Below are 25,829 nucleotides of genomic sequence, written 5' to 3'. Positions count from 1 at the left end.
TGCCGGGTGTCGTCATCCATGTGCGCTGGTGCAAAGGATGCTGGGAATTGTAGGCGGGATGGCCGTTCCCCTCACGGCGGCGTGGATCCTTAAGCGGTATCAAGGAGCAAGGACCCGCTGCTGTGCCGTTCCCCTCACGGCTGGCAAGTACTGCTGCGAAGTAATAAAGCGTCCCGCGCTGCGTGGGCGCCTGGCAGCCTTTATCCTGTCCCGGCGCTGCCGGGTGTCGTCATCCACGTGCGCTGGTGCAAAGGATGCTGGGAATTGTAGGCAGGATGGCCGTTCCCCTCACGGCGGCGTGGATCTTTAGGCGGTATCAAGGAGCAAGGAGCCCGCTGCTGTGCCGTTCCCCTCACTGCTGGTAAGTACTGCTGCGAAGTAATAAAGCGTTATCATTTGGAACACGGACATCCACCTCAACCTAGAACTCGATTGTCATGTCTTCATGACCAGCGTAGGTTGCTTATCTAGACAAGCATCAATAAAACCCCTGAATTATTGACGGGACTCTTCCCGTGTAGGTCTTCAGATTGCCTACTGCTGGAACGGAAAGGCTTCATACCTGTCCCCTTGGTTCCCGATTATCCCAAGCTCAGCCCACTCCTCCTGTCAGCCGCTCTTCCCGGTGCCATCATATATCTGGATGCAATGACAGAAACAGCAAAATACAACTCGGGCGGCACACTATGCTAAGCATAGATTTTTACCCTATATATGTTTAAGCCACGCCCTTAATTACACATGCCACGCCCCTTTGAGACCCCCCACCCCAGTTTTTCATCCCACTTAAAGCCCTGGGTAGAAGTTAACCCTCAGGTTGGTTTTCCAGCACTCTTGCACGGTGACATGTCACTGCTCTGCCAGCAGGTGTGACTGTCTGCTACAGAGACAAACCTGCGGTATCTTCGGGAGCAAGGGGCTATAAAACAAGGACAGGAGCGGTGAGCGATCGACCCTTGCTTTCTTCCCGTGAGTTCAAGGGTAAGGTGGCATTTATGGCCCCAAAGAAATGTAACGCAGATGAGACCGTGCGAAGGCGCCTCCTCCCTCTTCCTGCAGCGGCTCTCAGTTGCTGCGAGGATACGAATCGGAGGTTGATGCAATGCTACTGCTGCCGATCCAGCCCTCTCCGAGTCCGCAAACCTCGGTGAAACCCAGCCTTGAGGTGGCGGCAGCGACCCCTGCAGCAGGGGGCCGGCAGCTTCCCGCCACCGAGCCCAGCGCAGCGGAGACATGAAAGTTCAGCTGGAGGTAATTCACGGACAAAACAATGATATTTGCGTGCCCTAAAAGTATGCGTGCGTGACGGGGACGAAAGGTACGTCGTGGCGCACCGCCGCTTAGGTGAGCTCGTGCATAGAGTCTCCGTCTTTCTTTTCATGGTAGTTGGCGGAGTGATGCGTCACGGGAATTCCGTAAATTAGAATGCGCGCAACACCCAGTTCCAAAATGTTTTCGAAATACTTTGTAGTTGAGGAGGTTGTGTTTTCGAATTTGCGTAAGATGCAAACACGCCTAGACTTAGAGCAATGGGCAGACAGTCCTTCGTACATGAGACAGCTCCAGACTTAGTCAGAGGACGCTCGACTTTTTAAGCAAAAAGTTGATTTATTTTAGCCTTCTCCAGCTTAAAAAAAATCCCTCTTTAGTACAGAATAACAAGAAAATGAAATTCCTCCATTTTTAGGTAAATCTCTGTTATCTATTCTTAAGGGGAGCATAGCAATCAGAGGAGTGGCAGGTGCAGTGTCATCAGGCCTACGGCTGTGAGCGGCCTGCTGCACTCCATGTTTTAATATTTTTTACTACCGTACACGGAGTTAGGGGGCCATGTCCCCTGCATGCATTAATGCATGTTGCATCCTTCGTGAACCACTGATTCTATACTCCACTGATTTGGGAGGTAGGCTACTGCTTTTTCTACCAAACGATTGCCTACATATTTATTGGAGCCCTTCTATAGCTGACTGGGTGGCTGGGTATTTAAGGCGTTAAGAGGTGAAATCCAGCTGCCTGAGTAGGAAGACAAATGCTAACAAGCCTGTAAAAGCTGCGCAGCACCTTGAAATGCATGACTCATAGCAGCTACCCGAGTTACTGTCATCACTGTACTGCTCGTGCATGTTTGCTAGCAGCGATATTTGTTACTGCATTTAAGACTGGCAGCAGCAGTGTCAATCATTTTGCCATGTAACTTATTTCTCAAATGTTGATCTAAAACCACACTGTCATTTTCTCAGCTTTGGGTGCAAATTCTTGAGTTGTACTTCCCGGTGACTGCATCAACAACCTTTCTGCCAACAGTGCTATTTCCAGTGATGTCATCATTATGCTAATTGGTGGTTTTGAACCCTTAAAATCCTGAGACATATTTACTAATTGGTGGTTTTGAACCCTTAAATTCCTGGGACATATTTACTAATTGGTGGTTTTGAACCCTTAAAAATCCTGGGACATATTTACAAATAAATGACACAACGTAACACAGCGCAACAAGCAAAATTGCTGTGTTGTATTGTACACCAGGAGAGAGCCGAACTGCGCCATATAATTAAAGAAATGTATCAGTTCTGCTCTCTCCATAGGCTGGCACTCTTTGCGCAGTCTAGCGCCAATGCATGCACCCTTGCGCCATAGTGCAAGGGTACCTGAGTTGTGGGTGGGAGGCCATAATTTGAGACGGTGGCTGGCAGTGAGGAGGCACAGCATTTATTTTTGGGGATGGCACAAATTTTTCCACAGCAGATAATTACTGAGCGCAAGTGAGGGAAAAACACACCGATCGGAAAGACGGTGGAAGAGAAAGACAGAAAAATCATCACATAATAAGAAAGCAGGAACCTGGAAGAGTGAGATAAAGGGACAGGGAGGGCTTGGTAGTGGACTAAAGAGGCATGAGGTGGTTTAAGACTACAGGCCTTGGTATTTCACTCTGATTAACTGATTAACACTGATTAATTGTACTGGCTGCAGGCTTCAGAGCAGACCTTTGGGCACCTGCACTATTTTTTTTTACAATTTAAGCGCTGGTGGTCAGGATAGATTTTGTACAGGAAGGAGTATCTTCCTGCACAAAACTATCCTTTGAGGCTATGTCCTTTTCATCGGAGTGGTGCAGAATGCAACACATGCTAGAAGGAAATAGCACCACAGCCTAATTCGGCACACAGCGCCACGCCACGCAGCAGTTCCCATCTGGCTCCTGGTTTGGGGCAGAGCAACGCTTACCTGTTGGTATTGCCGCCGGTAGTCTCCCTCGCCGCCTCTTGTTATCCCGAGGCCGCTGCAGAGGTGGACTACAGCCCCCAGCAGGCAATCTTCGACCCGCCCACATCCCGCGGAAAGCGCGCCCGGAGGCGCTACTTCAATACAGGCTCCCCCGGTGGAGCGGGGGGATCGCACCACAGCCTAATTCGGCACACAGCGCCACGCCACGCAGCAGTTCCCATCTGGCTCCTGGTTTGGGGCAGAGCAACGCTTACCTGTTGGTATTGCCGCCGGTAGTCTCCCTCGCCGCCTCTTGTTATCCCGAGGCCGCTGCAGAGGTGGACTACAGCCCCCAGCAGGCAATCTTCGACCCGCCCACATCCCGCGGAAAGCGCGCCCGGAGGCGCTACTTCAATACAGGCTCCCCCGGTGGAGCGGGGGGATCGCACCACAGCCTAATTCGGCACACAGCGCCACGCCACGCAGCAGTTCCCATCTGGCTCCTGGTTTGGGGCAGAGCAACGCTTACCTGTTGGTATTGCCGCCGGTAGTCTCCCTCGCCGCCTCTTGTTATCCCGAGGCCGCTGCAGAGGTGGACTACAGCCCCCAGCAGGCAATCTTCGACCCGCCCACATCCCGCGGAAAGCGCGCCCGGAGGCGCTACTTCAATACAGGCTCCCCCGGTGGAGCGGGGGGATCGCACCACAGCCTAATTCGGCACACAGCGCCATGCCACGCAGCAGTTCCCATCTGGCTCCTGGTTTGGGGCAGAGCAACGCTTACCTGTTGGTATTGCCGCCGGTAGTCTCCCTCGCCGCCTCTTGTTATCCCGAGGCCGCTGCAGAGGTGGACTACAGCCCCCAGCAGGCAATCTTCGACCCGCCCACATCCCGCGGAAAGCGCGCCCGGAGGCGCTACTTCAATACAGGCTCCCCCGGTGGAGCGGGGGGATCGCACCACAGCCTAATTCGGCACACAGCGCCACGCCACGCAGCAGTTCCCATCTGGCTCCTGGTTTGGGGCAGAGCAACGCTTACCTGTTGGTATTGCCGCCGGTAGTCTCCCTCGCCGCCTCTTGTTATCCCGAGGCCGCTGCAGAGGTGGACTACAGCCCCCAGCAGGCAATCTTCGACCCGCCCACATCCCGCGGAAAGCGCGCCCGGAGGCGCTACTTCAATACAGGCTCCCCCGGTGGAGCGGGGGGATCGCACCACAGCCTAATTCGGCACACAGCGCCATGCCACGCAGCAGTTCCCATCTGGCTCCTGGTTTGGGGCAGAGCAACGCTTACCTGTTGGTATTGCCGCCGGTAGTCTCCCTCGCCGCCTCTTGTTATCCCGAGGCCGCTGCAGAGGTGGACTACAGCCCCCAGCAGGCAATCTTCGACCCGCCCACATCCCGCGGAAAGCGCGCCCGGAGGCGCTGCTTCAATACAGGCTCCCCCGGTGGAGCGGGGGGATCGCACCACAGCCTAATTCGGCACACAGCGCCACGCCACGCAGCAGTTCCCATCTGGCTCCTGGTTTGGGGCAGAGCAACGCTTACCTGTTGGTATTGCCGCCGGTAGTCTCCCTCGCCGCCTCTTGTTATCCCGAGGCCGCTGCAGAGGTGGACTACAGCCCCCAGCAGGCAATCTTCGACCCGCCCACATCCCGCGGAAAGCGCGCCCGGAGGCGCTACTTCAATACAGGCTCCCCCCGCGTCGCGGGACGCGCGCGGGCGGCGCCGGGCTGAGCCCGGGCAGAGGGCGGGCCGTCTGTGGCCGTCCGGGGCCGGAAGAGGCCGGGCTGGGCTCACACTCTAAATCGTTGGTATCCCGAATAACCGGCTTCATACAGGTACTGTTGCTGTTCCATGTGATTTCCTGCTGAATAAAGAGGTTGTGGACTGGGAATATCAGTAGCGGACTAATCTCTAGGGCTACTATCTCCGAATGTTAGCACAATAGAGTGCGGGTTATTCTGTGCCATCCTTCGGACTCTTGAATTTGTTCCAGGGCCTTCTTGTGATTTTAGGTATAGCCCTGTCCAGTAATAGTTATGCCAACTCGCTCTGGGAAATGTCTGAGGGGGAATGAGGGGGGCATGGTGGGCACCATGGACCAATTTATTACGCGGGTGGCCAACGTCATTGACAAGGAAATCAGTATGGCAGAACGCCGGCTATCCCAAAGTCCGTTTACTGATAGGCGCTCATCGATTGGCCAGCTAGCCCAAATATCCTCCCCGGTTCAAACTTTGTTGCCCAACGCCCCCCACTCCTTAGATCATCCTCGAGTTGCGGCCTTGAGGGCCAACATCGAGGGCCTTGAAAGCCTGACGGCCACGACACTCAACACCCAAAATCAAGTGGCTTCTATCCCAGCAGTAACTAAATTATGCACTATTTCCTCCTCTCCACATTTGGTAGACTCCACCATTTCTCTAACTTTGCCTCCTATGGCGGACACCGGGGCTCAGGCTGAAACCTATCCGGTCACTACTAAGAGTGCAAGATCTGCTATACCCCGGATATCCAGATTGCCAAAGAACTGTAAGAATAAGAGACGGATAGGCGTAAGGAGGGGTGATCTCAATAAAGCAGTAGAAGGAGCACTTAGATCACTTCAAGAAGAAAATAATGGCGAGGGGTTCGCTGCTTTTCTGTCTAAAAATTCTGCTGCGGATAGTGCGGGTAGTGCAGCGACTTTCCCCCTAGAGTCTCTCCCCACCAAAAAAATGGAGGATATAATAAAATCCTTACTCCTTCCAGTACTAAACAGAATTAAAGGGCTAACTGAGCGTGTGGATAAGTTGGAACAGACAACTTTAGACAATTTCTTTTCCCTAAAATCTTTCATAAAAATGCAGTTAAAGACGAGGGATGAAGGACTTGGGGGGGGGACATGACGGCAACTCGTTGTCAATAGCTCTACCTAGTTCAGTAACCTCCACTGTCAGGACATTCGCTGGGTTGGAAACACCCAACTGTAACCTGTACCCTACTGTGTTAGTGGATGATACTGCTAGACACCCGGTTCATGCCTCCCACAAGCATGTGGCCAAACCTAAGATTCCCAAGGTTTCAAGCCATACCTCAGGAAACAAGACAACACGCCTGTTAGTCCCGGTTGGCTCGGGCGAAGAAAACTCACTTAGCATGTCTACTCCGCCAGTAGCTCGTAGTACAAATGAGACTCCAATCGTTAGTTCAACTGGAACTGCAAAGACAAATACAGCGGAGCCTGATGAGGCCCCTTCCTCAATGCGGGCCCCCACTATAAATCTGCCTCCTGATTGCCAGCCCTATGTGGTTGTGCTGACTGGTGTACCGGTCCTCAGCCCGGGCAAGAATGAGCCCTATACTGACCTGTTTAACAAGACCCTATTCTGGCTCAAAGAGAACAGACCCTTGCCCGAGTCTTGGGAGGGCCGGATAATCCATGTACGCAGAGTGGGCTGGATTGGAAGTAGGAAAAAAACCACCAAAGGGGATTGCATTATAGTGAACTTTGAAGATCCAAAGGTTGTCAGCTACATATGTAGGGGCTTTAGGAAGGGAAATAGCTCAATAAGCAGTGTGGGCTCAATCGATACCCGCGATCTTAGCTATTTCAATCCTCCAAACCCGCTTGTGAGACAAAGTGGACTCCTTACGAGGGAGAGTTGGGTCAGCCATCCCATCCGTGGTCACACTTCCAAATTCAGCTTATTCAACATAAATCACAGCCAGCCACAGGATTGCCCTTGGCATGACTATTGACACACAACTTGCCCTAGACATGAGTGCCACATTGAAGTACTTGATGAATTAGCCATCGGTAACTCTCCTATAGGAGACCAATTGGGGAGTCCCTCTACTTGCATTTTCCCGTCCCCACCGATCCTGCGTAGACACTCTCAGGTTACACATGATTTTAGTAAGGTTTTGCACACTGAGAGCTTTTCGTCTACCCACGATGTGGCTCCACTTGCTGGTGATGTAAACAACATTACTAACTCTATTCTCACTATAGGCGCATTAGCTCCAAGTCAGGGAAAGGACCCAATTGTGCCTTTGAAGGTAGCCAGTTGGAATATTGCCGGTTTAGCGAGAAACTTAGTCATCCCTGAGTGGAATGCATTTATTGAAACCTTTGGGATTTGCCTGTTCCAGGAAACGTGGTGCCTGGAACCACAGTATAAACTGGGCTTTACTACCTATTTCGTTCCAGCTGTCCGACCCAAGGAAGGTAAGGGCTGCCCCTCCGGTGGGCTCTTAATTTGGGTAAGCATTTCCCTGCAGTGTTCTATTAAATGCATTGCCACTATCTCCCCGGACTTACAAAGACTCTCACTTCGAGGTCCGAGTGGAGGACCGGAACTTGAAATACTTAATATCTATGTTAGAGGCTCTAGGGGTGGAGGATCTATTCTCTCTTCAACCGGCATTGAAGAGGAACTTAAAAACTGTGGCTCAAATTCCCTTGTCCTATTGGCGGGGGATTTTAATTGCACTTTCGAACCTCTTGCAGCTGAGGACGTGTTGGGTTATAGAGATGATGATGCAAGAAGAGGCATTCCGCCCTTGTCCATTGCTCCAATCAAAAGATGGTCTCAAAACGCTATAGACCTCAACGCGCTCTGTCTGGAATACGGACTGAGAGCTACCAATGGCAGATCCAAGTCTGACCAAAAGGGGGCACACACATTCAATAGAATAGGCCATTCGTCCAGGATCGACTACATTATGTTGAACTTTTGTCTGTGGTCTTTCTTGGTGGATATGGAGGTCCGCCCGTCTATAGATAGTGATCACAACCCCCTGCTCTTGTCCCTGTCTCCCCTGTGGAAGGGCAGCCCTCCTATCCCAATTTCTCACGTGTGGAAATCATCACACGAAGTATGTCCTTCTAACTGTGGCAGGCGCCTGAAATGGACGACGTTTAATGGCAATGAGACCAAGATGCGGGAGGCACAACTAGTAATGGCTAATATCTCATTGCGCCTAGACTCCCCCTCCATAAGCGCATCAGAGGTATCTGCAGTTTTTTCACAAGCTACAAAGGCTATAGGTGACTTATTCATAGCCAAGAATGCGGGTAAGGGGGCTAAGAGAGACTCAAGGAAGGGCCCACCCGGGTGGTTCACAGATTCTCGTTGAGTGGCCAAAAGGGAACTATTAAAAGCTGTAAAAGCCAAGAATAGAACCCTAGTATGTGCAGCCAGGGGCAACTATAAGAGAGCACTATCAAAAGCAAAGGCAAATTGGGAAGACCAGTTTTGGTGCGATCTCAAAGCCGCAAGCGCAAGGAAGGACGCAAAGGGTTTTTGGGACCTTTTGAGATCCAGGGAGAAACCTGTGGACTCAATGATTCCGTGTAACGTTCCAGAGAATGCTTGGGTTGACCACTTCACCAAACTTTACTCAATGCCTCAGGAAGTGGGGGCGAGCTTGAGTGCCCGTCACCCTTACGACTTTTCGAATTTAAGGATGAGCTTCAGTTTACACCCAAGGAAGTGGAGGGGGCAATAAACAAACTGGTCCCCAATAAAGCAGCAGGTCTGGACGGCATTCCCGGATACCTGCTACGCGCCAACCCAGAATACTGGGGAAAACTTATTTCTGCCCTATTAAATTCCAACTTGGAAGGGGCAACTTTTCCGACTTCATGGATGGGTGCTGAGGTCGTCCCTATTTTTAAGAAAGGCTGTCGGAACGACCCAGCTAATTACCGTCCAATAAGTCTTCTAGATACCTCACAAAAGGTGGCTGGAAAGGTAGTTTTAACCAGGATATTGCAGTGGGTGGAGGACAAGGGCATTCTCTCCGATTTCCAGGCAGGGTTCAGAGCAGGCACGGGGACAATAGAGCAATCCTTTCGACTAATGATGCTCTATTGGAAGGTTGTTCTTTTGGCCAAGGGCAGTCTATACCTCGCCTTTATAGACCTGCGGACTGCCTTTGACCTAGTTCCCCGTAGCCAACTCTGGAGAGTGCTAAACGAACTGGGTATCCCACCCTACCTGTTAAACCTGCTAATAAATCTTCACGCGGACAATTTTGCACAGATCAGGTGGGGTAGTCAGGGGCAAAAAACAGCATGCATCCCTGTAAATAGAGGGGTACGCCAGGGATGTGTTCTTGCTCCTACTTTGTTCTCCTTATACGTTAATGGAGTGGTAGAGCACCTGCTTCAACACCCAGCAGATGCACCATCCCTGGCTGGCAGAAGAATACCTACCCTTCTATTTGCAGATGATACCCTCCTGATCTCAAAATCCCCGGCAGGTTTGCAGAGTTTGCTAACTAACTTCAAATCCTTCTGTGATGCAAGAGGGTTGGTTATTAACACTGCAAAGACAAAGTATCTGGTTCTCAATCCCCCTAAAAAACTTGCTAAACCACCGACCCTAGATTCTGTCGCGCTGGAGAGAGTCTCAGAGTTCGATTACCTGGGTGTCCGACTCTGTGACTCTATGAGCTGGAATTGCCACCTTCAAAAGATGTTGTTGACACATAAGAGGGTGGTGGGTGCTTTGCTCAAGGAACACCGCGCTTCATCCTTAAAACCTATCGCTGCTGTTCTGGACATTTACAAGGCAAGGGCTGTTAGCGCCGCTCTATATGGGGCTGAACTTTGGGGGGTCCATAAGGTAGATCTTCTTTCCCGTTCGGAAAACAAATTCCTTAAAGATCTAATGGGGCTTCCCTATAGTACCCCAAACCTCCCCTTGTTTCTGGATACAGGAATTCGCCTATTGAGTGATCAAGCAAAGCTTCGCCCTCTCCTCCTATGGGCAAGAATATGGAGAACACCAGAATTATCCAGCTATGCAGATGGCCTAACCGATGTGCTGGGTTCATTAGCCTGGGTCAAGATTCCTTGGTTAAGGGAAGTTAAGCGTCTTCTCTTTAACCTCGGCCTTGGCGAAAATTGGACCAATAGAACTGCTCCTCCCAAGTTAGAGCTGAAAAAGATTTATTGGGCCTGGGTAGCTGGTACTAGGAATAGTGATGCTAACTTGTGTAGGACATCTATGGATTTTCTCCTGATTAAGGAAGTGTATTTCTGTGAACCCTACCTGGACATTATTTCAAACCGCAAAGATAGGGCTTTGTACTTCCAATTCAGAGTAGGTTTACTCCCTGTCGGCGATCTGACATCTAGGTGGAAGGCTCCAAGGCAGACAACTTCCTCTTGCCCCTTCTGCGAAAACAGGCTTGAGTCTGTATCCCACCTACTGTTTGAATGTCTGGCTTATGCAGCCCCCCGAAGTAGATGGCTCAAGCCCCTTTGCAGAGAACTTGGAACCAGGCTCCACATAGAGGCCATCCGAATATTAAAAAACGACCCCCGTCCCCTTTTTGCTTGTGGGTTAGCCAAGTTCCTAGGTTGGGCTTGGCGTATTAGATCAACTAGGCTTGCCTATCTTGTTTAATTTGTTTTTTATCTAAATATTTTGGTTTTTACTTAAATTATTGACACCAGTAGCGGTTCTGAAATGTTTGGTTATCTCTTAATGCACTGATGTCTTTTAATATTTTAATGTGTATCTTGTACATGTATGCTTTTAAGATATATTTGTATCGAAATAAAGCCTTCTTGATGTTTCTCCTCATTATGTCAGCCCCTGGCAGTCACACCAATTTATTGCAAACCCATGCCTACATCTCTTTGTAAATGTGGCTTTGTGTTAAAGTGCATGAGTTGATGCACAGGAACGCCTACCCATCACCCATGGATGGATCACCAATGCCTACTTCATGTAAATTAACGTAAGGCAGCACAATGCACTGTGTTGTGTTACTTTTTCTTAAAACTCCACACAAAATGACATTTGCTTGTCTTTGTAAATACCAAAAAGAATTTTGCAACGAGCTGCGTCAAAATATTGACGCAAGCCCGACGCTAAATCTTTGTAAATCTAGGCCCTAACTCTTTTTGAAACACAGACTGTTACCAAGTATATGATTCCCAAATATTCATATGTAGGAACATGGAGCTTTAAATCACAACACTCATTTTAAGTCAGGAAGAACTCTGGCAGCGCCTGGTGCAAGCACTTTGGCTGCATGGGACCTGATTGCGTCTTTCCCACATACTTCTCTGGGGATCATTGGAAAGTTTTATTTTATTCAATGTGAATTTGAAAGAGACAGGAAGCTGGCCCAACCTTTCAAAACTTTCAGATGCATACCTGTCTGTAAGTTGATATGGATTCACATATCACAACCTGTTGAGAGTTCTAATGGACACCCCACTTGAGCTCTTACTTGAAGCACATTGGACTGAGTGAAAATATTGGAGTCTGAAATTAAGAAACTGGTTATATTTTTTTATACAAAAAAACTTTTACAATAAGGTTGCATCATTTTCCAGAGACATATCTGAGACACTCAAATCTATGGCCCTCATTCAGTGATACGTGCTTATTTCTTGGTTATTCCTTGATTGCTTCAGGTTGTACTTGTCGTTTTTGCTGTTTGTTTTTTATGCATTGTTTCAGAACTATTTTCAAAACCAGTCTATAGGGTTTTTTGCAGCAGATTTTTATTAAGTTTCTGATATAACAACCATCAACTGTGAAGAGTCAGTGCAGTCCGTGTGGGAGTCGACAGCAAAAAAAAAAGTGACATCTTGAACCACATCTTTGGTGTATCAATGAAAACAATGAGGCTATTTTGAACAGTGAGGTCCAAAAACAAAAGGCTGTAATATAAGAAGCATGGATGGGTAGACGGAAAGTGAAAGGAAAAGGAACAAGAATTGGTAAATGCATTAGGTTTTGCCAAAGTGATTAATAATTTTTGTTTTGGGTTTAACCTGGTGAGCAGTTGCGCAATGTAAGTTACTGAAACTTCGTAAAAGTGTTATGACTTATTGATTGAGAAAAAGCAATATGTGCAGTTGCAGCGTTTTTCACACAGTTATGGATTTGCCGCATGTGCCACATAATCCATCATCAGATGCATAGTCTGTAAATAAAAAACAAAACGTTTCTGGTCCAAACAGTTCAAAAGTTACTGTAAACACAGTGACGTGCTGCCGCGCAGTGGAATGCCCTTTTCAAAGTTTAACTGGTCACCTTTCTGTTGCTTATTGCTATATTTGGGTGTTGAACCGGTACTAATGAGCTGTGACCTGTGCCTAGACAGTGCTAACAAGTGCTGGAGGACAGCGCACGTTTAGAGACAGACACCTCCAGCAGCAGGCACAGGCATCCTTGCTACACCTCTGCATGATGTGCTTAAAGTGCCCTCCATTTGACAGCTCAATAAAGTAATGGCTCGGATGTGGAATAACGGACAGGGCTGCCAACTTTGGAGCTGGGGAACCAGTTTCTAGTCTCAGCTCAACATCCTGTGATTCTGGGCAAATCACTTAATCTCCCCATGCCTACCAAAGAAATTAATGCGTTGTTCATGTAATGTAATTGATGCTCAAATAAAGCACTCCAATACCTTCAAATCCATTTTGCTGTCTAAAAAAACAAAGAAGTAATTTTTCTACAAGGGTTGTGGTGACACAATGGGGGAGGGTGACAAACATGTAAACAATCAGCACAGCGCTTTTAAGGTCCACTGCACAGAAATAATGTTCCAAAAAAGCACAGCATCAAAAACTACCTGCAGTCACAAAAAGACATCGATTACAAAGTAAAAAGAAGCTCCAGCAATAAAAACAAGTCCATTGTGCTGAGGCTCCCCGGGTTGGGGCTTCGCAGTGAACACCTCCAGCACCGCAGACCTCAGTTCCTTTGAGAGGGGGGTCGCTTTGAGGGGGGTTTATGAGGTGCGGAGGTGTAGTGAGGCTTGTGTAAGAAATAACATTTGTATTGGGCTGTGAATGTTGGGAATACAGTGGACGCAATATTACAAAACAACTCCAGCACTATATGCAGTATAAATAGTAAAACAAAGCGTTTGAAGGAACAATAGCTTACCCAATGGATTTTATGCCGTTACTCTGTAGTTTATGCAATACCTTCGTGGGGCATAACACTCAGAAGTTTGGCAATTACAAGATGGTGCCTTTTACAGTCCACCCACTCAAAATACGACTTGCAAACATATAGCAGGAGCCCTCTAAAAGGTTTATTCCTGCACACATCCACAGCCTTCCCCTGTAATTTCAAGTTCTGGAGGTCAGCTGAAGAAAGCAAGGCTTGGATGTGGAGTAACGACCAGAGCTGCCAACTTGGAGCTGGGGAACCAGGTTTGAGTCTCAGCGATGACTCAACATTCTATGATTCTGGGCAAATCAGTTAATCTCCCCATGCTTACCAAAAAATTAATATGTTGTTGTGTAATGTAACTGGTACTTAAATAAAGCTCTCCAATATCTTTAATCCATCAGCTGTCTAAAAAAAGGAGTAAGTAATTTCTCTACAAGGCTTGTGGTGACACTACAGGGAGGGTGACAGACATATAAAGAATCAGTGCTGTGCTTTGAGAGTCCATTGCACAGAATTAATGATCCAAAAAAGCACAGAATCAAAAACTACTTTCAGTCGCAAGAAGACATTGATTACAAATTATAAATAAGCGGCAGAAACAAAAACAAGTCCACTATGCGCAGGCTCCCCAGGTTGGAGCTAAGCAGTAGACCCCTCCAGCAGCCGTAGACCACAGTTCCTTTGAGAGGGGGGCTGCGTTGAGGGGGGTTTGTGAGGTGCAGCGGTGAAGTGAGCCTTGTGTAAGAAATAAAATTTACAGCGCAAGTGAAACCAATACCAGATAAACTAATAAAAGATATCAGATGGCGAAAACCTTTGACAAACTAATTAAGCCTCTGAACAGAAATGACAGCACTTTAAAAATAAAAACAAGGCAAAACCTTAAAAAAAATAGTGCCACAAAAGCAGATGGAAACAGTACTTGGTTGCTGGGAAACTGATAGGAAAAGCACAAGAGTTAAACACGAGTAACAACAGGAAATATTATGCTACAGCCAATAGAAACGGAGGAAAAGTAAGTGGCAAACACAGGAACCAATGAAAAGCAAGGAAAGCAAGGTGGGATGTAAGCCCCTTTTAAATACAATAGATTTGGCAAGCACAACACAAATGATGTGCAGGCAAAACTTAAAAACAAAACAACTACCTTAAATAAAACGACTTTAAAGCTCCACTGAAGAGAATGTACAAACACAGGCAACATAAACTTTAACACCAGGTGAAGGTATGGCGGTTGCATGGTCCTCACCAGAGCTCCCCCTATAGGTTGTGAGGGGGCTGGGCCAGTTGTGACAACCCAATAATTCTCAACTGCTTGGCGAGCGTAGGGCTGTTACTCCTCAGAGGTATCTCCATCTGGGAGGGAGAGCAACTGCTCATCATAGGCGATCAGTAGGCAGTCTTGTAGGATCATCTCCCAGGCCTGCGTGTGGTCGGGTCTGCGCTGCCCCCTCTGCACTTCCATTTAAACCAGTTTATAGTTGAAGGTAAAGAGAAATATAAAACCCAAGTGAGAATAATTTTGCATAACACACAATAAGTGCAAGTTTAAAAATCCATGCATCTTTTTATGCCTGTTTTTATTAAACGCTTTGCAGTGGCCTCCAAATTAGGCCCATGGTGTCTGAGTGAGACACCACAGTGTGCAAGTCGACCAGTTTTGATAGGTCCTAATGTGAAAAGAGCCACTTTAAAGAGATCGTTTTGCACTAATAGCAATAACACACTGGCAATGCCTTAGAGGCAAAAGCAGAAAGCTTTTCTAATACACATGAAACACCTAACTCCCATTAACTCGAATTATGCATCCTTTCTCAAATTCTCCAAAGGTAAAACCACTGCCAATCTTTCCTACTAAGAGCAATACATACTAACAAACACCCTTTGCTCAGTTCTGTCAATAAAAGCAACCTGAAGCCTCTTTTACCAAACGCTTCCTTTTTCTAAAGCTACACCCCTTCAAGCCTCTATATCTACAGGATTTGTGGGCTCAAAACTTCCTGAAGTCACTGGTATGCATGGAACAGGTGGAAGAGTAAGCCTTCCCCTGTGCAACACCTCCTTAACCCTCTTCTTTCCTGTCATGTTGTCCTCCGGGTCACTCTTATCTCCTCTTGCCTTTCAGACCGCTGTCCCTCGCTAGAATTTCCCGAGAGATTACCACAAAGGCCACATCTCCCCCTAGGCCCCAATTGCAAAACTATTTGCTGTCTATTTCTTTAAATAATAACAGAAGGGAAGAGACAAAGCTTGTCTTTAACATACCTAAGTTTTTCTTGCAACACCCCAGAAATCTTATTTTTGTGCATCAGCAGGGACAGCTTTATTACCTGACAAGAAAGCAGGGACTCTTTTATGATAGCCAGGTTCAGGCTGGCACAGTTAAGTTTAAGACTCTATTAAACACTAGAACACATCTGTGGGGTTTGGGGTACTTACTCACAATGAATGCTAGCGAGGCTGCAGCTTGATGGGGATCTTAACGCACATGCTACCGTATGCCCACAGTGCAACCTTTTTGGAGCAAGATCAGCGACTACATCTTCATGGTGATGGTGTGCTGATGCTGGGACAAGAGAAGGGGTCTGAATAAGGACTGGACGTTAATGTGATATCTCATGCTGCTCATGCTGCGTTGAGTTCTATTTTCAATAAGAACAATGCAATTTCTACAAATAAAAATTTAATATATTTGTGTTTTAAAAGACTTTGCCAACATAAAACATTGTGGTTGGTGTTCTAGTGCACCCCTTTATACTACAAGGATGATGCTTCCAGACTTGGCATCTTCCTCTCTACTATTCCTACACCAGACAACTGTGATGGCACTGGGGCAAGAGGGTTTTGTTGGTCTACTGGCTAATGTGAACACTTCTGCACCCTGCGTGCTGCATTTGACACGGTGCTTCTCCACCTTACCAAACTGTGCTACTCTGGGCAGATCGCTTTATTTCCTTTGCTGTAGTGGTTCAGTGTGTTTCTTTTTGCAGTGTGTTCTTTATAAGCATTAATTAAGAGCGAGCAGTCTTGTATTGAATTAGCAGACAGAAGTCACGAAAGCATACACAAGAAGGAAGTCAGTAGACCTAAGCGATTGGTTTAAATTATCTTGCACAATTAAGGGTCCTATTTTGACAGTTCTAGTATGTAGAGTTTCCTGAATTCATTTAATTTCATGCAAGAATGATAAACAGATTGATTGTTTAAAGTTTTCTCCTCACATAATGGTAAACTAAAATTGCAATCATCATTCATGATCAGTATGTAAGAGTTATTGTAACGTAAATGTTTCCCGAATGGTATTTTTTAGAAATTGGATTTCTGGTTGACTAGGGCATGTGCCTAAGCCAGGCAGAAACCACCACTCTAGTCAGGGCAAGGGAGTTACAAGCTGAAGATAACCCCTGCTCACCCCCTTGGTAGCTTGGCAGAGCAGTCAGGCTTATCACAGAGGCAATGTGTAAAGCGTTTGCGCAATACACTCACACAGCAGCGACACACTAGGCACACCACAAAAGAAACTCCACACAAGGTTATATAAAAAATAACCTTTGTATTAGCATAAGAACACATTAGACCGTAATCACATATATACACCGTGCCACCTGGCACTTAATATGACTTTCCCGGGATTATATACACCACAGGGCCAATCAGGCCACTGTCATAACATCACCGTTAGTGTAGACAACCAGTAACTACTGGTAACATTGCACGTAGCATAAACAGCTTAGGCATGAACATGCTAACATCACCTAGGAAAGCATATTATGCAAAACATAATAATCCCATTAGGCCCACCTTAGGCCTATACTTCATCAGCAGAGTATGGCAATCACTTATTAGGTGCGCACATCACCTAATTGCATTATGTCCCACCAAAATCTAGGGCCGCACATTAGGCAGTCTCATCTTTGGGGGCTCCTCCTGAGCTTCCCCGCAATGCTCCTGTTTTAAAATAAGGGCTTCTCCACACTGTGTGACCCTTCCGTGGATACAAGGCTTTCCACTACTCCCCTAGCTGCAGATGCAGCCAAAACAATGCCCAAACAGGCCCATCATGTAATGGGGGGGCGGGGGTGCAACTCACCCTTGTCTCCTCTTTGGAGGATGCCCCCGAAGTTGCAGCTGCCCGCAACCCTGCGGCACAGCTGTGATGATTTTAGGCCAAGAACAGTGTGCCTTGCAGGCCCCACTCACTGGGGCCTCTCCGAACTCCTTGGTCTCCTCAGCGGGTGACTGTCTGCTACAGGTAAAAGGCGGGATACGGCAGGAGGGAGCCCGCGAGGCTCTGGTCTTTCCTCCGGTTGCACCAGGAGCCCGCGAGGCTCTGACGCGTTGCTGCTACCGGCCCTGCCCACAAGCAGGCTCATGCAGCACGCGGGGCTCTCCTCGTCAACCCGGGAGCCCCACCCACAAACAGGCTGCACCTCCGCCTGGCTTCCGGTTCGGGCTCTGCCCACGGTCAGGCTCCTTAGCCTGTCTTCCGGCCTCAGGTACGGAGCGAAGTTTCCACAATATCTCCCTTGAGGACCACTCCTCATGCTGGCTTCGCTTATGAGCCGTCGCGCTGCCTTCAAGGAGATCTGCAGACCTTGGGGTGGGGGTTCAGCCCAGACTTCCCCGGTAAGCTTACCGCTCCCTTTGCTGTTTCAAGAGGCTTGATGCTCACAGGATCGGGCAAACAAAGATAGAATTTCCCCAAAACAAAGGGGAGGCACCACCAGTGAAACCAGCGCTCTCTTAGCGCTAAGTCTGCTGAGTACTGCAGGGCATGATCCCCAGCCTTGAGGTCACTGGGGCAGAGGACAGGGTCCAGGCAGGCCAGTAGGCCGGGTCCCCCGAGCAGATGGGCAGTCCTCTAAGCCACTCATCAGGCAGCAGGTGGTCCCCAGTGGCGGTTCCTCCTGGTAGTTCAGCAGTCCACCAGCCACAAAGTCCAAGTAAGCACCACACATGGGGTCACAGCCCCAATATTTATATGCCAAGTGTCTTTTTTCTTCCCCCTGGCACAGGGCTCTGTGCCTAGACCAAACCAGTTTTGGGGGATACTTACATACATCTTTTCACTTGCGGAAACACCTTTATTGTTAGTGTAGGTTCTGACCCCAGACACACCACAGGGGGCCGGAGACAGCATTGTGGAAGGCAGGCACAGTCCTATTCAGGTTCAGGTGCTACTCCCCCCAATGCAGATCAGGCCTATTCAGCCAAGCGCTGACTCACCCTGGCCCTCTGGAGCCTCTGCATCTCCCCAGCCCCTGTCATCCAGAGCCAGACATGCAATACACAACAGTCAGGTACAACGACACATAGCACAGGGAAATGCCCACTTCTAAAAGTGGCATTTCTAAAATAGTGATAATAAATCTGCAAACACCATTACGCAGCATTTATTGCCACTATTCCAAACATACCAACCTTGATCACGCCACCCCTCTCCTATCAGGAATTACCACTGAAACACTTATCAGGGAATCCCCAATGCATTCCTATGAGATGGCAGCCTTACAGCAGTGAGAAACAAAATAAGCTGTTTGTCAATACCAGGACATGCCACACAGTTAAGGCACATGCTCAACCTTTTACCTACCCTGCACCCTGCCCACAGGGCTAGCTAGGGCCTACCTTAGGGGTGACTTATATTTAGTAAAAGGGGAGACACCGACATGGCACCCACTGTATGTGCCATGTCACAGCGGCAGTAAAACTGCACGCGTAGGCCCTGCAATAGCAGAGGCCTGAGACAGGTTTGAAAGGCTACTTTGGTGGGTGGCGCAAGCAGCGCTGAAATCCCACCAGTAGCATTTAATTTACTGTCCCTGGGAATGAGATACCACTTTACAAGGGACTGATAGGTAAATTAAATACGCAAAACAGGCGTAGACCAATCTTACCAAGCTTACCATAGAGGGCACATGCACTTTAACACTCAACAGCAGGTATAAAGTGCCCAGAGTCCTAAAACCACCAACGACAGGTCAGAAAAAATAACATGAGGAAGGCAAAAAGTTCTGGGATGACCCTGCAAAAAGGGCGAAGTCCAACAGTATTCCAGGAACTATTTCTTGTTTGAGTGTAACAGCATACTGCTGACAAAGATTGGCTTGCACTAAGGAACTAGCATTGACAATGCCAATAGTTCTCGCTTTAAAGGAATTTTTTATGGTAATATGAAGCACTGCAAGTTAATATGGGAATAGTTATGTATTTGTATGGAAGCACAGAACTGTAGAATAATATTGGTGTAGGATAAAAGGTCAGTTGTACTCTCCAGCCAGACTTAAAATCCATGAAAGTTGATGACTGCCCTCCTCTCTTCTGTGCTGCTGCCAGAGCAAAACGCCATAAATGATCTAGTTATATAAGACACTTTAATAGCATTCTAGTGTCATGTGTATGCCCCTGAAAGTTTAAGCTTAAGCAGCTGGATAAATAAACAAAATTATTACAGCTGCCTTGAAGGCAAGGGCAAGAACATTTTTTGTGGAAGCGCATAACTTCTGCCCAATCAAAAGAAACATGTTTGCCTGGCTCCCAACATGTAGGCAAAGCCACTCTGGTGATGCTCAGATAATTGTCTGGCAACGGCTGTGCTATCAAGTCAGACAATGACACACATTTGCAATGCAATTAGTCTTGCATTTGTGAAAGTAAGAGCTAATGGAGCTGTAAATGTCAATGTCTTTTACTTATGTTTATGCAGTGGGTGTATGTGGTGTGGAGTTGAATTATGTGGGCTGGATTGAAATTGTTAGTTGTGGAATTCTGTGGCATGGAATAGTGTGGTATGGAGTGGATTTGTGTAGTGGAATTATGTGGCATGTGTGCAGTCGAATTATGTTGATAGTTATGTGATATTGAGTGTACTGAAATTATGTAGAGTGGGATTGAGTGTAGTGGAATGTAAATATGCGGATTTGTATTTTGTGTTGAGGTGTAGTATGTCATGGAGTTTAATTATGTGGTGTGCTGTTGAATTGTGTGGCATGATGTGGAATTATGTGGTGTGGATTGGATGCATGTGTTGTGCAATTGTGTTGTTTATTTGAATTATGTGGTTTGTTGTTGAATTATGTGGTGTGGAATGGAAATGTGTGGAGCTGACTTTTGTGTGGCATGGAACTGTGGTGTGAGTAAAATGATGCTGATGAGAATTATGTGGAATGTTGTTCAGTTTATGTGGGATAGTGGCTTTATGTGGCATTGAGTAGAGTGTAAATAGGTGTTATTGAGGAAAGTACGTGTAGGTGTAGACGCTAACTTGAATGTATTTTGTTATCCTTTAATAATATACATTAAAAACAGCTGCAGGGGGTACTGCCAAAAGACTTTGATCTGTAATGAAACCCTCAAAACCAGGTTTGTAAAGAGGCAGACCCTGTTAGTGCTATGAGGCCATACCAGTGGCAGCACACACACTATAAGGATACAAGCAATATAACAACTGTTATTACACAGGTAGTAGACCGTGTCCACACACAAATCACTCCCAAAGAGGGTGTGTATTCTTACTCCTACACAGTCTGGGCAGTGGGACTGAGAGCACACCGACTTCTACAAATCGAGAAGGCAGTAACTCTGCGAAATGAATAAATGAAATGAGTGCAGAGTACTTTGAAAGGGAAATGTCCTTTAGGACGAAGCTGGAATCATGCTGTGCCTTCACAGCGCAGGCAACAGGACAAATGCATCTTTAGCTCGCAATTGTTCTGCACGCAAGTCATTACAACAACTTGCTTTAGGGGGGCGCCATTTTGGAATGGTGTTGGAATTAAAGTCCAACACTTTCCCTACTGTTTTGCAGACTGGAGTTGGAATAGTAAATCTAACTATTCCAATATCCAGAGTCCCCATAAAGCAAGTCGTTAGAGTGACTTGTGTTCAGAACCAATGCGTACTATAGGCGCATTCGTTCAAATGACGGAGTTCCTAAGGCATGCGTGAAAAACGCATGCGGAATTCCGTCATACATTCACTTTCAAACGTTCTATACTTTCAATGCACCATCACATTCACAGCCAGTCACTTTCACTGCCTATCTACCGACAATTTATGGTGTCAGAGATTTAATATGCCACCATGTTAGGGGCCACAGTGTTTCCAGTAGAGGTTCTTCATTAGTAAATAGATAAAAACATATGCTACAAATACCCAAAAATACTCAGGGTGCACAGCAAACACACAGATCATGAACAAATTGAACCGTAGGCTGTATAAAGTGATAGGAACCCACAGAGTACAACAGACACATAGAAGGTACAACATACTGACATTACGCAGACAGTGACGCACAGAAAATGTACAACTGATACACAAGAAGAAAATACTGAAAAAAACACTAATTTAGAAGATAATGAAACAGAAAGCGGACAGTGACAACACTCAGGCTGCACGCGATGACATGCAAAGGATGCAAAGATTGGCACAAAGCAAGAACACAAAAAATGAACGCGCACAGTCCAGACTGGAAACAGAAACTCAAAAGGAACATTGACACACTGAGTAGGGACTGTGACACGAACAGGGTAAAATAGTAATACACAGAGAATAAAGACACACAAATGGGAGCATTTTCAAAAACTACATTTATAACATGTAACATACAGGGTGTATATAATGACGTACCAAACCTCTCACAGGTTGAAGAATAGCAAATCTGTAGTCTGCACAGCAAATGCATGTACATGTATAAACTATATGTGCAGAGAGCCTCTTTGCATGCGCATACTGCCAAAGACTTAAGTAAGTATTAAGATTTGGGACTGCAGGTTTTTAGTACAGCGATTTAACTAAACAGATTAGTGCATTGTAACTAGGCAACAACTGTTTTGACTCCAATAAACCAAGGTAACATACCTGAAAGAAATTAATGGTTAAAGGAAAATCCATGACTGGAGAACTGGTGGCAAACACAGCCATTATAATGACACACACAAGGCGCTGACAGTGCCACACATAAGGCGATGATAGTGACACCTGCATGTGGCACAGTGTTCACATCATATACACGGAGGGTGAACACTAACACTTTCAATGTAAGACAGTAACACCCAGGGTACATACATTTAGGAGTCCAATACAATGACACGCTAGTTGCACGCACAGGATGGAGACAAGGACACACAGAATGCACATGCGATTACAAACACATTGGATGCGCACACTGAAACATTCAAATTGTACACCATCCACATACTTTGTCGAAAATTAACAAAAAGACTGTCCCTGGTGTTATAAATGAGGGCAACTGTCTGCAAATGCAAGTCAAATGTACATGAACACAGTCACATATTTTACGCGAAAAAGCAACATGCTCATGTGAAGATACGCTACTGTTTTCATGCAATATTGCAGATATTTTTAACATGTGCCGCAGAAAATTGAGAAGCCTAGGTTTTTATAGAAAACAACACATTATTGTCACAAAACCCAATTTAGTCATCCTTTTAAACTGCTGACCTATTGTGAGCACAGTAAATGACACGATCTTCAATCTTTTTCTTTTAAAAAACCCAGATGTTGCCTATTATAGTTAGAAAGCACCTCCCATTAAGTTATAGCAAAAGCAGTAATCGCGTCTCCCGGGTGGAGGTGAAGGGTGAGGCCAGAGGAAGTCGTGGACAGCATGAAACATATCAAGGGAAAGAGCAGAGGCCCAGGCACTTCACAACATAAATTCCATATGAAAACAGGACACTTGACCAAGGAGGGGTGGTGGTGTGGGAGGTGGGAGGGGTGAGGGGGTTGGTCGGGGAGTTTAAGGGAAAGCAAGGGGCCTGCAAGCAGTGTTGTGGGAGGGGTGAGGGGGAGGCACAGGCAGATAAAGCGACATACCGAAGTTTCAGCTAATAAGTAACTATAAACGAGTTGGGCGATCTGCGCACAAGACGCGTGGCTGCCATGATTTAATGTTAAAAAAACAAAAGTGGGGCGAGCTGCCCCCAATAAGACATGCAGCCTCCATGATTTAATGTAAAAAAAAAAACAAGTTGGGCGAGCAGCACACAATAAGAGGCGCGGGCTCCATGATTTAATGTAAAAAAAACCAAAAACATTGAGTTGGGTGACCTGTGCGACCCATCCCGCGAGTGGTGCCTGTGGTCTCATTGTGAAAGTGAAAGCACACATAGTGCACTGCAATTTTTTTAAAAAAAGTGGCTGCCATTTCTAAAGCTGGCGTCTCACCAGTGCTCTTTAGATTAATTAAGCAAACAGTTCTCCCAAAGGACTAATGCAAGCTATACAGTAAGGAACCAGTAAAAGGTCCAGTCCTGATCGGAGGTTACAAAAGAAGACAGGGAGGTACTAAGAAGGGACTAATAAGCCTATTAACAAATCAAAAGCCAACATTTACAAAGGACAGCCACAGCAGCCAATTGAAACAAGCATTGGCATAGCCAATAGGTCTCGCCTTTGGGACCTTATAAGTGTTTAGCTATGCAACTGTTGATGTTGCACCAAGGATATTGTGCTGCATAATTAAATACTTATAAGGTCCCAAAGGCGAGACCTATTGGCTATCGATGGCACTGATCTCCGACTAAATTACACTCAGCTAAACTTAGTCCCGATTCTGTTTGTTGAGCTGTAGAACACCAGACTGTGACATAGTTCATATTCTGTGGGAATGTCCCAATATTCGCACATTTTGGCTTCAGATTGAAGACTACTTAAAGCACAATCCTCTATTAACTTCTCTCTTACAAAGCATTTATCACTTTTACACGATACGTCTGAAAAAACGAATCTCTACATTCATGCCTTTAAATTGCTTTCCAGTGCTCTGTTTAGCTGCAGTTAATATTTTACGTTATTGGAGAACCAATGTTAAACCAACTCTTCATTCCTGGCTTGCAGATTTGTTTGGGGTGGCTCACTTTGAGAAAATGATGTATAAACTGAACAACAATTTACATCAGTTTGATACTATATAGGGCCCCTTCTTAAGTATACAATGAGTTTGATTCTTAATTGTATTTCAATGTAATAATACATTTAGGTTTTGATGTTTCAACGTATCTTCTTTGTACGTTACTGCAATACTTGTGATCTGTTTGCTTATGCTCTTTTCCTTTCCTTCTTTGTATTACTTCTGCTTGTGTTTCATATTGTACCTTTGACACTTTGGTTTTGTGCAGATATTTGTTTACTGATCGTCGTTTGATTGTTCCCAAAATTTAATAAAGAATTGAAATACAACAAAATCTTTAAATGTTGCAGTTAACAGCAAGATTGTCGGGCGCTGAAAAAGCATGGGTCTTGAAGAATAATGACCCCTCTGCCCGACCCTCCACGGGCTAATCGCAATCCGTTTACGCTGCAGGCAGAATTCACACCTTGAACTCCACAGACTGTTGTGAAGCCCATTGCACTGTAGGTTTTACAACTAACTGCAGGTAGGGCGAGTCATGCCGAATGCTCAGGAGCATCGGACGCCCAGAGAAGTCTGTCACAATACGCAAGGACCCGGCGATGGGTGGGGCAGGGAGGAGCCGGGCAAGTTATGAAACTCGTTTTAAGATCTACCTTAATATGTAAAGGGGAAGAAGAGGAAGAGGTCTGTAGCTGCGCAGGTCAGGTGTCCGAACCCGTTTGGGCTTCAGCAATAGACACATTCATATGACCTTTGTGCAGCTCCGTGCCCCCAATTTAATGTACCTAGGGATTCACATAATAGAGCGGAATAAAAAAATTCCATTGGCCGCAAGTGCCGCCCAAGAAAACCCTGCATGACGTGGACTGCGTGAACCCTGTCAGCCTAATCACCTGCGCCATATAAATGACCCGAAATAAAAAAACAAAAAAAACAACAGAACCATGCAGAAACACAACACTGTGCGCCAACGAAGGGCATGGGGTGTTTCTCGTCACCGCCACCGGAGCCAATAGCGGGCCAAGTTGCAGGCGGCGTCAACATACTGTATAGCTCTATGGATGTATATATGTGTATATTCATGTCGTCGTCAACACCGGGGGTGTGGCCGCCACTGTACAACCACCGAGCCTGTCCTGTCAGATGCACGCCCTTCAACTTGGCCTGACTCGCTCCCCGCGTCTGCCGTTCAGTGCACGGCTCTAGTGCAACTCCGGCACTGCACGTCTGCGCGGGTGCCAGCCAAGTAAACACACACACACACGTATTGAGAACATGTATAAAAGGCGCTGGTGCAGCCCCTGTGCACCCCGGGGGCCCTGCAGAGGCAGTGTCAGTGGCACTGCAGGGGCGGAGGGTGAAAGTAGGGGATGGAGGATGGGTGAGAGAGACGAGAGCGGGAAAGATGAGAGGGCTGGGATGGGGGGCTGCCATGTATTTACTTTGGCAATACTTGTCTGACTTGTCGTGCCAATAAAGTAGATTGTATCATGTTGTGTATGTAGGCTGGGCGAGCAGAGGAGAAAACAAGCGGTCTTCACTGTCTTCACCGTCTATTCATGGCAGTGACCACTAGATGGCAGTGAGTCAAAGGGAAATTCACCACATTAAAAAAACAATCAGTCTTCACTTTTCAAGCACTGCACTTGTGCTTGTGGTGCGTCGCTGTTCGCTCCTGCAAGGTAGATGCCGCCACAAGCACGAGTACAGTGCTTGAAAAGTGAAGACCGATGGCTAAAGGCCTTCCTAGAGCAGCGCATGTGTGCTGCCTAGGCGAGACCGAAAAATGGGCGGAGAGTGGGCGGAGCTTCAAGTCCATACTTGAAAAC

General features: G+C 46.8%; 1 protein-coding gene across 2 annotated transcripts in view; it reads left to right on the top strand.

The window, feature by feature from the left end:
- The first annotated feature begins 988 nt into the window (after positions 1–988).
- TRPM6 (transient receptor potential cation channel subfamily M member 6) overlaps positions 989–25,829 on the top strand; it is a 671,614-nt gene continuing 646,773 nt past the window's right edge. For both annotated transcript variants that reach the window (XM_085633062.1, XM_085633061.1), the window contains exon 1: positions 989–1,251. In XM_085633062.1, coding sequence (XP_085489188.1) covers positions 1,234–1,251 — 18 coding nt within the window. In that variant the 5' untranslated portion in view covers positions 989–1,233. The remainder of the gene's footprint in view (positions 1,252–25,829) is intronic.

The sequence above is a fragment of the Triturus cristatus genome, chromosome 2_1 (genome assembly GCF_964204655.1).
Source record: "Triturus cristatus chromosome 2_1, aTriCri1.1, whole genome shotgun sequence".
Lineage (NCBI taxonomy): Eukaryota > Metazoa > Chordata > Amphibia > Caudata > Salamandridae > Triturus > Triturus cristatus.
This window is presented reverse-complemented; position numbering and strand designations above follow the sequence as displayed.